Raw genomic sequence first — 17140 nt, forward strand, 5'->3', positions numbered from 1 at the left:
CCTCTGAGCAGTCTTCTACTGTACGTGGTACAAAGAGGTCACAAATGCTGCCTGTGAAGCATTTCCACTGCTCTGATAGCTGATCCGCAGCACTACAAAGAGAAGCCTTGCAATTCAGTGGTGTGTGGCCCAGTGGCTCAGCCCAAAGCCACTGCCCTGAAAGATGGGCACGGAGGGCATTGGAGAAAGCTTCTGCCTCAGCCCCTGGGGCAACAACGCCCAAATCTTCTGTTTGGAAGCTGAAGATTTCTTCCAGTGCTGTTAACACTTCATAGCAGTGTTTTTTTGGGTATCTATCCATCTCTTCATGTGAGATGGAGTTCCCCTCCATCTCCCGGGCCAACACAGGTCACTATGAATCATGAAAATGCCAGGCTTGGGCTTAACTGGGGCCTGTGTGATGCCTGTGTTATGGACTGGCCCTTTGTAGTAAGATGAATGTCAGCCAAGAGCATTTGCAGAATAGCATCCTGAAGGAACAGAAGGAACAGAAACCACTTCAAAATCCAAAGATTCTCTGCAGCACTTGTTTGTGTGCGCAGTATTTTCCCAAATCCAGCACAAACCCTGGAGCGAGGGATTTCACAGCCTTTCTGTGCTGCAATACTGCTATGTTGCTAAGCCTGTTACTAGGCAAAACATGTTTGAGCAGCAGAATAAACATTTTCAAAACACAGGAGAAGATATTAGCATTTGTAAACTGGACTTGAACTTCTTTTCTTTGAGAATAATGAAATTAATACCCCTAAATTCTTGTAGTTACTGGGAAGTAAATGAGACTGGCTGTGTTCTGTCGGGTCCCAAGAAGATGTGGTGCAGCTCGGTGAGCTGATGCCTCTCCATGCGTGTGGGTGTGGAGTTACACCCAGGTGATGTTCTGGGGGAGGGAGGAGGAAGGAAATGTGTAACACAGGGAAGTGGTGAAATTGGTTCCCGGGTAGCTCTGTCACATTCCTGGCTATGTGAGCTTTGTGAGCGAGGAGTGTTTGCAGTCATGCCCAGCAACTCAGATCTGCTCACTGTGCTGTGAGCCACAGCTATGGGCAGCCTGTCCGCAGGGATGGCTGCAGTGCTGCGGGCCGAGATGATGGGAAGGAGCATCAGCCAAAGTGTTGTCACTTGTGTCACTTATCTCTTACGCTTATCACACAGAGCCTGGCAACCAAAACAGCACGAGGGCTGCAATTTCAGCGTTCTGTTTGTGAATGGTGATTTACCTGGCTTGAGTAATGATAGGGGCCTGACACTTTTCTTCATTTCTCCACATCCAGTTCTCTTCTGAAACAGCACGTGGGGCTGTGGCTTGAATTCAGAACCACAAGTAACATTCTAAATGTTACATGTTTATATATACATGCACACACTAAGACACAGAAGGCAGGATTTCTACTCATTTTACATTTCTGACTTTCTGTTCCTGAGGATGGCTTGGAGGAGCTTCAGCTGGGACATGAAACTGGCACAACTACCGCCGAGCTCCCAGCTTCTGGCAGCACTGATCTCTGTGCTGTGCAGGACGGAGCATTTCAGCCTGCAGAAGTGGCCATCCACCTCTTAGATTTTCCTATGTTCAGTATTATACAGAGATATGAAATAAGAAATAGATTTTTTTTTTAATTATGCATACACGTGATAGTTTTGGTCGTTCCCCTGTGGTTTCAGTGGCCTGTAAACTACGTAGTGCTTCCCTTGTGCTTGCTCTCAGGAAGGCTATCAGCACGTATAAGAGGACTAACATGCAGCAGTGGGGTGCCAGACCAGGTCTGTGGGTGTGAGCACTGGCAGCAGACCCATAACAAATGAGTGCAACATCACAGGACTGTTAGGAAATGTATGAAATCTCTTTCTAGAGGAAGATGTTATTGCGCTGATGGTCTTGAGACACTGAGGATCTGCTTGGATGGCGTGTGACCTTGGGTAGAATGTTTGTCTGAGTGCCCAAATTGCAAAACGGCAATGATAGCATCACCTCTGCCCTCCTTCCTGGTTTAAGTCAGAAACTATTTGGGATCAGGACAGTCTCCTTTCTGACTAGACAGTACGTAATGCAATGGGCTAATTACAAAATAAAAAAATAATGAACCTGTGCTCAGAGGAAAAGCCCAACAAATACTTCTCACAGTAACAGCCCAAAATGCTGGCATTGTGCTGTGGTTTCAGCAACTGCCATCCAGAGGTGATGTCTCCAGTTTGCACAGCACTGCACCACAGCTCACAGCAGCTCAGCCGAACTGCAGCTGTTGCTGGGAAAAAGGAAAAGAGACAAACAGAGAAGGGAAACCTCGGGGTCTCATTCTGACCTGTGGTAGGAATTACCTGGAATTGCTGGAATTGGAAACTAAAGGTTAGGCAGTGTGGGTGCTGGGCAGTGTCTCAGCATGCTTTCAATACCAGGTGTCACCTGAAAGCAGCACTCATGCCATCTCCAGGGACGTCCCCTGGCCCAGCTGTGCCATGCAGCCCAGGGAGGTGCCAGCAGCGATGGCCCTCAGCATCACGCCTGGCAGACGAGTCTGACAGCTCGGAACCCTGTTGTCACAAGGCTTTGGAGCAGATGGTCGCCCCTTTGCAGTGTCAGCCTGCCTTCTGCCCAGCACAGAGCTGCAGCCCCGCTTCACCTGGCTCCCACTGCCTGCCATTACCCTGCCTTTGAGATGCAGAAGGGTGGGAGAACTTTGGGTCAAGACTCACCGGGGCTCTCTGCTAAGGCTGTTGTGCCACAGTGACTCTGGGGGAGATGGCATTTTGTCTCTAGCAACTTGCCTATCTCCTTCATTTACACAGCAGAGCAATGTGGCAGCAGTTAGAAGGCAGCAGAGTCCCTTGGGGCAGGTCCTGCTGCCTCATTGCCCACCTCACACTTCTGAGCGCACCCTCGGTGGCAGAGCCTGGTTGTCTGCTGTTATTTCTGTTTTGCTACTTATGTGAACTTCAGAGATGAACTATTTGCAGGATTTCCAGCAGGCTGGAACAGGGCTCTACGAGATCCTTCAGATGGGGAAAGCAGACCTGTCCCAGCAGACAGGCAAGTTGTCCAGCAGGGTTACAGCAAGTATCCTGGATTTAGTATCCAGACTGTTTACCCTGCTGCCTGGTGGCATTTTTCAATGAGCATTCCTTGCAGCAGGGGATATTTCGCCCCTCTCTCTGCTGTGCATTCTGTGTTTAACCTTTTCTATCCTATACACGTGAAGCTTTGGTTTCATTTTTATCAAACGTTGGAGTTTTCTTAGGCAGGAATATAAAGCACAGCACAGCTCCTCTGCACATGGCGAGGTGCAACCAGGGCTGCCTGCCAGCTGTGACGGCACTGTTGCACAGGTAACAGCCACTTTCATTCACACTCAGCCTGCTTCTCTCTCCAGCTACTCTGGAAGCTGCACATCTGTTTTTCCCAACAAGCGCAGAGCATGAAGTCACCGCTTTTGTACTGTCTTCTTTTGCAGGCATTGTCTGTAAATGCTGTACGTTGGTTTCTGTACATGACTACAGATCACTGACAGGCAGAAGGGAGAGTAAGTAGGACAATGGAAAGCACACACGGGACTTGATGGCTGTGCCAGCGGGTCCACAGCAGCCTGACATTTGTCCTTAGGACTTCATGTGTGCATCTCTGTATTTATGGACAAAAACCGCACAGGGATGTCTGAAAAAACCAGTGAGTTCTGACTGGCATCAACAACAACAGGGAAACTTAAGCAGATCAAGGAAACGTCCAAATCCCCCCCGGTCTCATTTCCATCCTAACGCACAGTCCCACTTTAGGAGTCACTATATTTATACCGGGAGAATCATTAAGCTATCATTAGGTGCCGCCTCATTCATTTAAAGCACGAGCAGGAAAATTAGAGCGGGGCATCGCTAAATTAGACGAGAAAACCCTACCGCTTCGCACTACTGACATCTTCTCTAGTCCTTTCCTTTCTTGTGTGTAACGCAGCGCTCAGGCAGCGCTCAGAGCGCAGGAACGGGCTCCGCTTTCAGCCAGGGGGAAGCGAAGCATCGCTCCTCGGTGACCCCGAGCTTACAGCGGCGCTGCCCCCAGCGGAGCCCACCTGCGCCCGGGACCCGCAGCGGCCCCACGGCTCCGCTCGGCCGCAGCATCCCCGCCCGGGCGGCCCGGAGAGCGGCGCAGCCCCCAGCCCGGCTCCGAGCGCGCATCTCCGCGGCGGGGAAAAACGAAAAGAGGGGGGAGGAGGAAGGGGCCGCGCGGAGACTTACGCCCGAGCTTTGGGGAAACCCATTGACAGCAGGATCTCCAGCGACGAGCCGTGTTTGATGGTCCCCGCGCGGTGCTGCCGGTTCCGCCGGGGGATGACTTTGCTGTACAGCTCCTCTTTGGCAGCCATGGCGTGCGGTGCGGGCTGCCCGCGCTGGGCCATCACGCAGCCATCGCCGGCCGCGCAGGGCCATGCACACCGCAGCGCCCCGCCGGGGGCCGCGGCCGGGGCAGAGCCGAGGGGCTGCGCCCTCCTCCGCGCCTCCGCTCCGCGCTGCTCCGCGGCCCCGGGGCCACACGTGCGCGCCCGGCGGCCGCTCCGGAGCTCCGGGAGCCGAATGCCCGCGCCGCGGCCCCGCGCAGCCCGCCCCCGCTCTTAAAGCCGCCGCCCGGCGCCGCGGGCTCCGCTCGGGGATGGAAGGGGGGGGGGGGTGGAAGGAAGGGGGGGTTCTCTTTCTGCTGGAAGAGCGCACGCAGCCTTGTGGAAAGCGGGGAAGGTGCGCGCTGTTATTTTTGTTTTCTTATGTATTTATTTTCCTGGAGGAAAGAGCTCTGCGCGATGCTGCCCTGAGCGCGCAGGAGAGGCGGCGGAGGAGGGAGGTTGGAACTCTGGGGCTGTGGTGCTGTGTGGCTCCAGGGCTCGGTGTCGCTGGGTGAGCTGTGGGAACACGGAGCTTTGAAGCGGGTCTAGTGAGAGGCAACAGAGTTGTGCTCCTGTTTTTCCACCTCCATCCTCGGTTTCTGCATCCTTTGCAGCCCTCTCTGGGCCATTACATGCAGTATGTGGCCTCGGAGTTCCCCCCTGGAGGACTTCGTACCTCCGGTCAAGAGTTATGCTCTTTCTCTTCCTCCTCTCACCTCTCCTCTGCCTTTCTCCCACATCCCCTCCTGCCCCAGTTCCTCATCTGAAGACTGCCGTGTCCACCCTGCTGAGCACCCAGGAAAGCGGGGAGCGGTGTGAGAGCACAGCCCTGCACATAAATAAAAACAGTGAAGATGCTGTTCTTTAAAGTGCAACAGTTTATGCTGGGAAAGGAAGCAGTGTTGGCAGTGACAGTCCTATCCCTATCGTTGCTGGTTTGTAGCATCAGTGAAGCATCAATGAAACACCCTTTTTCCTGCAGAGGTGAGGTGCTGACCCAGCCTTTGCACCTCCCCAAAACCTTCCGGAATCCGATCAATATCCAGGAATTCACACCCACAGAACATATGAGGGAGGAGAGCATTGCTGTGTTTCGACTTAACTCGATGCGCCTCACTTCTGCGAGCTTTTTTGCTCCGTCTATATTACTCAGTCAGGAAGTAACAATAAAAATGCAATTTGTTATGGATGTGGCTTCCAGGGACTTTGCCCAGATGAGAATCCCTTCCCTCTGGCTGCTCCAGATTCATCCAATCAATTAAGAAATCCACATAATACAGTGTTGAAATTCATAAGCCGTCAGTTCAAGTGGCTGCATAGCTGATTGGAATGGCTTTTCAGGCCTGCTGAAACAGCTTCAGGTCTTTGCAACTTCGGTGAGTGCCTCTGCATTGGATCAAGATGAGGCTTTTTGCATTAGAATGCGTTCCTTGAAATAATGCTTCCTCCCACTTTTTTTTTTTTTGTTTGAAAGCTGAAAGTGAAAGCTGTTTCAGTGATCAAATAGGAAAGAGGAAAGAAAAACAAAATGGAAAGCAAACAGAAAACACCCGGAAAATTGTGTTTCAGTCCCCAGATGAATGAAAAAATGCGTATAGGTAAAGAAATTGTGGGTCTGTGACACTGGGGATGCACACTTCATGTTAAGATGCTGTCAGGTTTTCGTGTGAGGCCTTTCTCTTGTCTTTCACCTGGCACAAACCCAGCACTTCATGTGTGTGCAGAACTCGGTGCTGATCATCACTGTCCCACCTTGTGGGCGCTGCTGCCTGGGCTCTGCATTAGGAATTCCCCTGTGAAACTCACACGTGGTCCCTTCACCTCCAGGAAGATGCATTCTTGGGGGATGTTTTACATCACTTCCTTCAAAGCTGGAAAAAAAAGGCAACACAGCATTAGTTGGAGGGGGTGTAGGAATACCATGATGGACAGTGAGTGGGAGTGCTGCTATGTGCTTCCATAGGAGGCGATCAGGCCCTAAGGAGCCTGAGCCAAATTTCGCCGTCTCTCCAGCCTGATGCTACCTCCTTGTGAGCACACAGCAAAGGGTCCATTCCCCAACAATGGGAATACTCTGAAATAAACAGCACAACAGCAGGAAGCGGAGCAGAGGCTTTGCTTTCCTTCTCAGCTTCCCTCCCAGGAGCTCAATGCCATCAGAGAGCCCTGACCCAGGGCTGAGCTCCGACCTCTCCCAGCTGCACTGGGGCAGGAGGGAGAAGCAGCAAGGAATGGCTGTGCCTTCCCCCTGCCTGTCCCTGGAGAAGCACTGAGTAAAAGCTGCACAGAGAAGGGCACAGCAAGATCACTGCTCCCCAGACTTCAGCCTGCTCTGGCAGTTATTTGCATGCTGAAGTCGTTTCACACACACGGATTGTCCCCATGGCCCATCTGCAGCTGCAGGAGGGTGACGGCCTCCCCCCTTATCTTGCTTTGGCACCCCTGTGTTATCTGCCTGCGCGTCGATGTCAGCCTTTGGGGCCGAGCATCTGAAAGCATTAAATAATTAAAAATTGAGTCTGCCCCAAGCACTTTTTCCCCTCTTATTTTGTCTCCAGCATTCCCAAATGTCGAGAAACAGTGATTTATCACTGAGAAAAGTGAACAGCTGCCTTACCCTTGATTCAAAACAGCATGAAAACCGAGGCAAAATTATTAGTCAGATTTCTGACCGAGTTGAGACGCTGCAGCAAACTTCAGCCCATTTCCTCTGCAGTTCACAGTTGCTCTGCAGCAGTGCTGGTGACTGCTGGGCTTTGTGTCCCAGAGGGCCACATTCCTGAGAGCAGATCAGTCTTAAAAGCTTAAAACACCTTTCCCCAGGTGTTCTGCCTTCAGCTATGGAGCTGTGCATAGCTGTAGCTCTGTCCCGCAGGGGTGGTCCCCTTGCTTTGCTAAGCATCCATCTGCACAGGGAATGGGTGGGGGTGGATGTGGGGATGCGTTGGGGCCTGGGGGGTCCCAGCACTGCTGGCTTCAGCAGAGAGCAGCTGGGCCTTTGGCCTGCGGGAGCCAAACTGCCCACAGGGAATGGAGAATTGGCTTTTCCAGCTTGGATCTTCATCAAGTTTGGAGTGTATTTTCCTCATTACAAACAAAATCCACTTTGGTTTCACCATAATCCCTTCATTTGTGCATGGAGTTGCGGAGTCAAGCTGGACTGTGCGGTGCAAGCCAAGAGGCAAGGCGTCCTTGGGATGCTCAGCTGGAGGGCAGAGGGCAGGGGTGACATGGAGCCCCGCTTCCCAGCCCTGTTCTCACTCAGAAGGAAGATACAATAACATGTATTTTAAAACGCTCGGAGCTATTTTTAATTAGAATGCAACAGGGGTTTCAGCATGAAGAAGGGCCCCAGGCTGGGTGTGTGCCCAGCCTCCCCCTGCCTCTGGGGTCCTGTGCAGTGATGGTGCTGGGGGTGCAGGGGGGGACAGCAGCTTCCTTTGGCACGATGGACTTCCATGGGTTGCACTGATGGAAGGGGCAGTGAGCAGCTGAGGCCTTGCAGATTTGAAGTTCACCCATTGAGTTCTTCCCTAGGTTGAGCAAATGGTTGCGTGCAGCAAATCTTCCTTTTAATTCCTCCTGAAGACTTGCAGATGGGGAAGTGATGTATGTGGTGCTGTGCAAGAAGCTCTCAGGAGCTCTGCAGTAGCACAGGTGGGATTTCAGAGGGACCTAAAGCCACCAGTACACTGCCATAGTGGTACAAAACCCACTGTAGTAGGAGAAACGTTGAGCAAACAAAGCGTTGATGAGCTCTGAGCTTCTCACTTGTCCACGTGCAAGAAACATCTTGAACTATCTTAGCCGTTGGATTTCATGTCTGTTTCTGCTGCACTTGTATGGATGTAGTTTATTGCGGTGATTATTTACTTGCTTGGGTATAAGCCAAGAAATAAGGAGATACAATAGAAAGCTGCTGGGATTTCCCCAACTCCTACACACAGTAAAGTATGCTGACGTGCTGGAGGTTGTACAGAATCTGCAGCGTTTCTGAAAAGGCCTTTCTGTTTGACTCTTCCTTTGGTGTAATTATTAATTTGGTTGTGATTTGCTTAGCTGCATTCCTGTATAATTAAAGGGGATTTTGTCAGATTACTTTGAGCAAAAAAAAACGTGTTTGTTTGATTTGATATTGGCAAGGAAAGGAAGGGAGTGCTTATGATCACTTGAAATCTTCCAAATTCTAATTATTGGAAAAGAGACAAAGTTGGTGGTTTGGTTTGTCTCACTGATTGCAATAATCTAAAAGAGGTGGAGGAGTGACTCTATGGATCACTATGGTTTCTTTTCTCATTTTTCTTCTTATTTTTGGTCTTAGCTTTCCTCTCTCCGGGCATTGCAGTGGTCTTTGAGTGGAGGATGGGAGTGCACACAAGCAAACATGAAAATGGCCGATCAGATTCCATGAAGGTCATTGAAATGGGAAAAAGAGGGGGATAAAGCAGGGATGGTGGAAATAAGGAAAACTTGAAGAAGGTGTTTGTAATGCAGTCTTCAGAAATGCTAAGGAACATACGAAAGAAGTTTTTAATGTCTCTGGTAAGAATTTTATCTGGCAAACCGCCCCTTAACAGTGCACGTGTTTGTATGGCAGAAGAGGATTGTTGCACATGTTTGTGTATGTCCACTACTGGCACATTTCTGTGCTTTGAGAGGGTCTTGAAGGTGTAATTTCAATGTGAGTGAACGTAATCCAACATCTTGCTTTGACTGCAAGCGTTTGCAATTGGTTTCATATTTAAATCTTCATTATGGAACTGGTTAAAAGACAGGGGCTGTTCTCTGTACATTTAATTATGCCCTGCATGGCTCTGTGTGGAACTCCTTGCAATAGGGAGCCCGATGCCTTCCTCCACACCTCACACCAGGAGGAACGTGCTGCCCTGTCAGGGCTCTGTGGGTTTGTTTCTCCAGCCCTGCTAGTGGGAAGTAGTGGTGTTATCCTACTTGTGTTTCTTGTTAAGATTTTGGGGGATAAACAAAACAAAACAGGCAAACAAGAGAAGAAAGGAGTTCCTGTTTGCAAATAATTTCCCATCTGCTTCTCATTCTGTTTGACTCCGGGGATCATTTCTCTACTGTATACATCTCATTTTAACCAACACGAAGTCTGGACGAAGGCTTTGAGCTTCTACTTCCCATCAGGATCCCTGGCTGCGAGTGGCTCCCAGCCCCAGGCACTGAGGATGGCTGCTGGTGCAGAAATCCTCTTTACAATCAAAAAATGACCCCAAAATTACAAAGTTTTGTTTCACCAGAGGGTTCTGGATCATTCCCTAGCATCACAAAGAAGAAGTGTAGTTCAAAGCACACTCTAAGAGCTCCTCATCTCTATTAATCCTGGTGGGATCCTAAGCTACTGGATTCTGATTCCTATTCTTTTGCCCCTCAGCATCCTGACAAGAGATATTAGATTATTCCTTGCATTTAGGCAAGGAAATGTATGGATAATTACAACTGTACTTTTGAAAAACTGCGTGGCCCAATTGCATTTAACCGAGGGCCTCAATGGGAGCATTTGCTGAAGTTGTTGGAGGCTGTGGCTGCCAGGTGCCTCGTGCCCACTGAAAAGGCAGCCTTGAAGCCACAGAAAGGCAGTGAGACCTTTCATGGGTCTGGGCATCTGTGCAAGGGGAAGGGGAAAAGGCAGAGCCGTGGGAAGATCCTCTTTTACAGCACAGGCCTTTGAGCTGAGCGCTGCTCATAGCAGGCTGCATTTTGGTGCTGCACTTCCCTCTGGTGTTCATTTTTTTCCTCGAGGCAGAAGCCCTATTTTCATACTCTGAGTACAGCAATAGGATGCTGGCCAGCTTGCATAGCATATGGCTGAGGCCACAGGAAGAGAAGTTGCCCTGAGATAGCAACATTTTGTCTTTCTTCTGAAATCAATGTCCACGTGAGGGCTGATTCCTCCAGGAGGGCAGAGATCCACCTGTCCTTTCACACTGCGGAGCTGAGCAGCCCATAGGCAACTGCAGAGCCTTAGTTTGGTCCTGGAGCTTTAAGGCTGAAGTGTGCTTGCCTACCCCCTGCTAATTGTAGGCAAGAGGTGGAAGTGATGAGGTTTTCCATCAGCAGTTGTGTTCCAGTGGGTTTTTCTAATTTTTTGCCTTAAAGAACAGTCACGTGGCAGCAAAAGCCCCAAAACCACAGCGAATACAGCAAACTATTTCTCACCAGGATGGATAAGAAGGGCAGAGCTGCTCGGTGTCAGTGGGACTGATGCTCTTTTTCCCAGTCTTTGCTGAGAGGTTCACCTCAGCCCTGCCATAGAGATATTTTGAACGGGTGGCACATATGCTTTATTTCTGCTTTATTTCTGAATGATTTCACTGCATTCTGCACAATATTTGAGTACTCTTTTGACAAATCCGAAAAACCCAACAACTGAAACACACAGTTGCAGCAGATGGGGAGCACAAGATGAGGCATCCTTGTAACACACACAGGCAGATTGTCTGCCTTCCTCCTCAGCTCTGGATCTGACACCATAGGGAAGGCAGACATAGGAGTTACAATCATCTTCCCTGATGTTACTATGCTGAAGGAGACTTCCAGCACTGAATATTGTACAGAAATATCTCCTAATTGTATCTTCACACGGCTGAGAGTTGCTCTGCTGAAGTTTATCTATCTCCATGGGGAGATACAGTTACCTGCTGGCCAAAAGTTCCCCTGGAGCGTTTACATATGGACTCACTTTCTGTTTTTCCCAAAGGAAGCAGCTCAGAGGTTCTCACAATGGCTTGGTGTGTCTGGTGTGCACTGTGCTATTGATGTGAAGCAAGGCTGAAGAGGAAGTTTCCAGCAGGTCAGGTAGAGATAAGAGTGGCTGATTGCGATGCAGCCTCCGATGCCTTGTTTCCATCCATCCCCCTTGAGCAGCTGGCAGTTCATTACAAAATTATTCATTACAAAACAGGGTGGGGAAAAAAAATGAACCAAGATACAGCTTCTGCAGGCCAACAGGAGATGAGGTCCTCAGACATGATGTGAGGGCACTGGGGGAGGTGAAGGCAGTGATGCATGAGCTGCAGCACAGGCCCTGCTCAGGTGTAGCCAGGAGTGGCAGTCACTCCCTGCAGGCACAGGGAATGTTCTGTGCAAGCAGCCACAGGGACACAGCGATGGCTTTGGTGAATCAGATCATCCTGGCTTTGGGGTGGAAGAACGCAGTAATGCAAACTGAGGTTTGTTTTGCTGTACTTTGCCTTGTTGGTTTTTTCTTTCTTTTCTTTTACTCATGGAGCTTTGTCAAGTGCAGTTTTATTTCTTGTAAATTAACGCACAAAGACGAAAGGAAGCTTTCTGAGGTGGTGGGAAAGTGTCATTAATGAGCTGTTAGCTCTGGGTGTGGACTGATGGCATTTCCTGTGGAGAGGAGACTGGCCATCAGGGCTGCTGATGCGTGCTTACAGCAGACACTGACATCGTTGTGTTGCTGCTGCTGCTCAGGTTGTTGCAGGACTTGCTAGGAGGTGAGATAAGGATTGAGTGTGCCTGTGGGTGCTGAGCAAGCTGCTGGGCTGCAGTTGCAGTGTGAGAGCAGCTGGCATTTCAGCTGTGAAACTGCTATGTGCCTTATTCCTGGGCTCCATCCTCCAAGCCTTTCCAGGAGAGCTCTTGGAGGGGAGCCTCCCAGTGTGCAGGGAACCTTCATTTGCTTTCTGAATAGTGCATGGCAGATCAGTGGAAGCTTTCCCATAACTCTTACTCATTTTTAATGGACTTTGGATTCTGTGCTGTGCTTTTGGCCTCCCCGGTGTCTGGTTTGCTAACATCACTGAGTATCAATTCCTGCATCTTAGCAGTGTGAAAGCAGGAGGACGTGGCTGGCTTTGGCACTTTGCTGGTCACTGCTGGTGTACCTGAAATCACTCTGGTTAGGGTTTGCTGCTCATCCTGTGAAAGGTGAATTCCAGACATAGTCATGATACCGAAGAGGGAGAAATATGACTTCCAGAGAAGTTAAAAAGCAGGTTTGTCCTGTCCTTTCTGTCCTGAGTTAGCACCCAAGCGCTTGCCCTGCCCTTCTCCCTGGTCGCAGAGGCCAGTGAAGCGCAGCAGGGAAAGCAGAGCCTGGAAAGATCTGTTTTTTGGAGGCAGAACGTAGCTTTTTGCCCCATCTAGTGGGTACACGGTGTATTGAGTCTGGATTCCGTGCTGATAGTTTAATTCCAGAGTCCTGCTTACCTAACGCAGTTCCCAGTCCCTGGGTTTAAGTTTGCTTCCTGGCTGTTTATGGGCACTACTCGTATTAAAGTGCTGGCACAAAGTTAACTTAGTGATGCTGGAAGTGAATATAACGTCTGCAATATCCCATCTGATCTCCAAATCCTTTTGTTTTGCTTTCTTTTTCCCATCACCATTACAGAACAAGACTCAAAGTCTCTTTCCCATCTTTCAGTGTCAGTGACTGCTGCCAAACTTCTCTGTGAGGCTCACAATGGTCCTGAGCTCCAGAAAACCTCTGGCAGAGCCAAGCTGCAGCGGTGCCAGGATGTGCCATCTGCCAGGAGGGAGAATCATTCTCAGAGCTCTTTAGGGAGAAGGATATTTCTTCAAGAAATGCTGTTAATGCATTTAGCTGTTGGGCCAGAGCTCAGTTTGTGCTACCAACTGTCTGACTTGAGGATGAACAGCTGAGGGTGGTGACTGCCATAGAGGCAGCCAACAGGGGCACAGCTTTGCTTCCAAAAATGTCTTAAGGTAACACGAACTGCAAGGCCTGGAGACCTTTCTGAGAGCAGAACCGAAGCTCCTGGTTCAGCTGACACCAGCAGCACTGTGCAGATGGGGCACATTTCCTACCCAGCAGTGCAGGCAGTGTTTGTCCTTCACCCTTTGTCTCCTGATCCCACCAATGGGAATATTCCTACCTCCCAGAGGCTGAGTCCTAATGTAATACCTGTGAAACATTGTTGTAATTCTTGGATACAGCGTGGAAAGAAGGGAACAATTATTATTTGATTTACTCTAATATGCTGAAACAGATTGTCTTCTTTCAGGCATACTTTAAATCTGGTTAAGTATTGGATGTGATTCACCACAAGGGTAATACAAGAAGGAAGGAGCTAGAGAAATGAGGGCTTAGCATTACAAAGTGCAGTAACTCAGAATTTGTTCTGGTTATGTTAATCTTTCCTTGCTTCTTAAGTCATTGCCTCCTCATCTTTAGAAAGCAGTAATTTGCTGACAATGACCCACGCTAAAGATGGCATTTTCAATCATTACCTAAAGGAACAAGGAACTGAAATAACAGCATTAGGTCTTTAGAGGATGAGAAGAATTTACATGCAGGCCCTGGCCACATCCTGCTTTTCCCTTTTTTGATCCTTTTCTCAGTTTTCAGCTCCCTAAAGGCTGCCTTCTTCGGCATATAACACGCTGAGTGTGTAACCAGAGTGCAGCCCTGACATAAAACATGTGCTGCAAACATCTTTCTGGTCCACAGAGCAGACAGCAAGGGCAGGATGAAGGAGATGAGCTGTGTTTTACAAGGACCCTTGCAAAGCAGCCTTGCAATACTGGACATGGACTGTGCAGAGTCTCCAGTGTGGACGGGGGACAAATCTCTGCCGTGCTGCTGCACTCAGTGGGGCTGTTTCCATTTGGGAGTGTGGTTGGTTGCTCAGTGAGAGGGACTCTGTCAGATTTCCTCCTTACCCATATGTCCCATGTGGGGTTTGTGCATCTCTAGGCATATCAAAGGAACTGTACTTTGGTTACTGAACTTGCAGGAGTCTGAGAGCAGTGATTAACAGACAACTGTAAAGTGCTTTGAGAACTCCAGATAGAAGGAGCTGTAGCAATGCAAACTATTATTATTATTTTCTAGGTCAGAGGAAGAAAGCAATTAGTTGTAGACCAGTAATTTTCTTTTTCTATTTTATCCTGCAAATGAATGTGATTAGAAGACAGCAGCAATTACACTGATGGGATGGAAAAAGGCCTTCCAGCTTCTCTTGGACTGTTATTTTTTATTTTATATTCATTCTGGATTTTCTTTGAGGTGGGTGAGGTGTGAGGTGCAAGAGCACTTTGTTTTTGGGAAGGGACCAAGCAAATCATTCTGGCAATACTGTAAGATCAGCCGAGGGGCAGCAACTCTTTGATAAGAGATACTCCAAATACCCTCCTTATAAAACCAGCTACCTTCCTGCACTGGAATTTTGGTATTGTATGAGGATTGCTTAAGCAGCAGCTGCTGGCTTTCTGTGCTTTTAGGATGCGTTTATAAACTGTTCACATGTGGGTGGAATTGCAAACCATCATCTACCGGAGAAGATAATAAACATCTAGGGTTGGCTGGAAGTCAAGAATGACAGGTTGCTTAAAAAAGCTGGAGTTTTATCACTTTCTTCCATCCAGGTGTGAGGCCGAGCCATGATTTTTAGAAAACCTTTGTAGGGAAATGAGGCTCCTTGGGCAGAGCAGCTGCTGACCTGACAGGGAAGACTCTCGTCTGCCATCTGGAAGGTTCCAGTCTGAGTCAGAAAAGAGATTCGAACCCAAGCATGACATTTTCCAAATAGGAGACTCAATCCCAAAGGTATTTGGCTAGATAGGGCTCAGTGTCTCTCTGAGACTACAGTCCATGCTGACCCAACAACCTTCACAATTTGTTTTTCCTTCTCACAAGCTACTATATCTCAATGAAAGTTGAAATGAAAAATTCAGGTCAGCTGCAATAGCTACTGCCAACCACTAATTGCTTGCTAGTTTTGCGAGGGACACAGCTGCTAACAGTAAAATCCAGCAAGGGAACAGAGGCTTGACAGTTGATTTGCATCAAGCTGGAGCCAGGAAAAGTCATTTTGGATTCAGACCAATTCTCATATGTTGGTGGACAATGGGATTTAAGCCACTACAGATATCTGTGGGGATTTGCCAAGTATTTGGTGCATCTTTGTATCCTGAGACATCCTTGTGAATCTGAGCCGTTGCTTCCAGCAGTTGCAGGGAGCATGAAACCAGATAGCAAAGCAGCTCACAATAGTAATAACAAAGCCCTCTCAGTTTCATAGTCTGATAAAACATACAAGACTCGCGGGACCTCTCTGGTCAAAGTTCAGTTCCTCACATTTACAGTCAACTCAAGGACTGAGGTGCAGTCAGAGGGCTCCATGGAACATCTGGTTCATTCCCCCTCGGTTGCAGAATATCCAGTAACAAGCTGCAGAGCTGCAGTGAAGGCATGGAAAGCCACGGTCATAAAGCACTGCACAAAAAAGCCACCAGAGGAAAGCAGTGCTATTACAGGTGTCCTGAAGCCTGCCTGTTATGGAGTCACAGAATGGTTTGGGTTGGAAGGGACCCTTAAAGGCCATCTGGTCCCATCCCCTGCAATGAACAGGGACACCCAAAGCTCCATCAGGTGCTCAGAGCCCCGTTCTGTCTGACCCTCAATGTCTCCAAGGATGGGGCACCCACCACCTCTCTGGGCATTGGTGATGTATACCCTAAATAAATTTCCCAGATTATCACAAGAACTGGAGCATGCTCTGAGACAGAGGGTGAAGCCAACCCAGCTGAAATTTCCTGACCTGTGAAGAAAACTCTTCCTTGGGCTGAAACTGGCAGGCAGCCTGAGAGCAGGATCTCCACATGCCTGCACCTTGTCTTTAGGTCTCCTTGGATGCTGGTGCTTCAGAAATCCCCATGTCCCCCAGCAGCCAGATTAGGTGGTGTACATCAGCAGAAATAATCTCCCGGCTTCCGTCTGGGAACACAAGCCAGATATCCCACTTTTTGGGTGCATATAACACCAGCAAACTGACCACCTCTTGTCTGTGCAAGAAGCTCTGCTGAAAGCCCGCAGACTTGAAGGAAACAACAGAAACTGTGGAAAGGAAATGAATTCTCTGCCGCAGAGTGCAACAGATGGGTCACCCCCGTTGTGGGTCATTTCTCATATTTGTGGCCAGCGTGAAGCAGACTTACAAATGTCAGTGTGAGGCAAATGCAGAAGTGTTGCACACAGCCTCAAATTCTTCTGTCACAAACATTAGAGGCTTTCATTCCATCTGGGAAGATCCATCCTAACAGGTTTGCTCGCAGTACATAACAAGCAATATCGCGTGTTCTCCGGGAGATGAATGCGAATAGCTGGGAGAGCAGTGAGAGCCTTTGGTTCTGAGCAGAGGGATGAGGAGCAGAGGGGTGAGGGCTGCTTATGGAAGATCAATCTGTAGGCACCTTGAAGGGGCGGACCTCTGGGATTGATTCAAGGTCGTGCAAGGAGCGTGAGGCAGAGCCAGGGCCAGCATCCACAGCCGCGACTCAGCGTGATGCCTTAAGAAGAAAGGCTATCTTTCATCTAAATTAAAACCCCACAATTTTATAAAAGCTTCAGGGCCTCCGTCTAATCTATTCACACAGCATTCATCACCATGGCATCTAGGTGCCACTCTCGTCGTCTCTTAACCTTGCCAGCATCTATCATGAATATTCTGAGCATCTATCTGGGTTTCCAAATGAGATGAGCGCGCTCTTCCACTTTCTGCATTGAGTTTTGCTGAGCACAGCCCGGCTTTGTGTCTGACAAACAGCCCCATCCACAACAGCCTCAGAAAAAAAAAAAAAAGAGAATAAATACCACGAGGATGCCCAATTAGCAAATATCGCACTTAGCCATATTTTGGAGCTTCTCTTCTCCCTTTCCCATTCGAACTTATGCACTCTAACAACACAGGCCTGTGAGTCTGTCACCACACACCCGCCAGCTGCATAAAATCAAGGCATTGGGCTTTTTAATTGAATGCATAATGAGTTGA

At 49.0% G+C, this 17140-nt stretch overlaps 2 protein-coding genes across 3 annotated transcripts in view; one reads left to right on the top strand and one right to left on the bottom strand.

Annotated features, from left to right (window-relative positions):
- Positions 1-4625, bottom strand: part of UBASH3B (ubiquitin associated and SH3 domain containing B) — a 54599-nt gene extending 49974 nt beyond the window's left edge. Inside the window, exon 1 of one of the 2 annotated variants that reach the window (XM_085209397.1) lies at positions 4222-4625. In XM_085209397.1, the coding sequence (XP_085065523.1) occupies positions 4222-4382 (161 nt within the window). In that variant the 5' untranslated portion in view covers positions 4383-4625. The remainder of the gene's footprint in view (positions 1-4221) is intronic. The other variant, XM_085209395.1, reaches the window with a different exon arrangement.
- LOC109371009 (uncharacterized) overlaps positions 1-17140 on the top strand; it is a 214789-nt gene that overhangs the window by 66320 nt on the left and 131329 nt on the right. The window lies entirely within an intron of this gene.

This window comes from Meleagris gallopavo, chromosome 26, assembly GCF_905368555.1.
Source record: "Meleagris gallopavo chromosome 26, MGAL_WU_HG_1.1, whole genome shotgun sequence".
Classification (NCBI taxonomy): domain Eukaryota; kingdom Metazoa; phylum Chordata; class Aves; order Galliformes; family Phasianidae; genus Meleagris; species Meleagris gallopavo.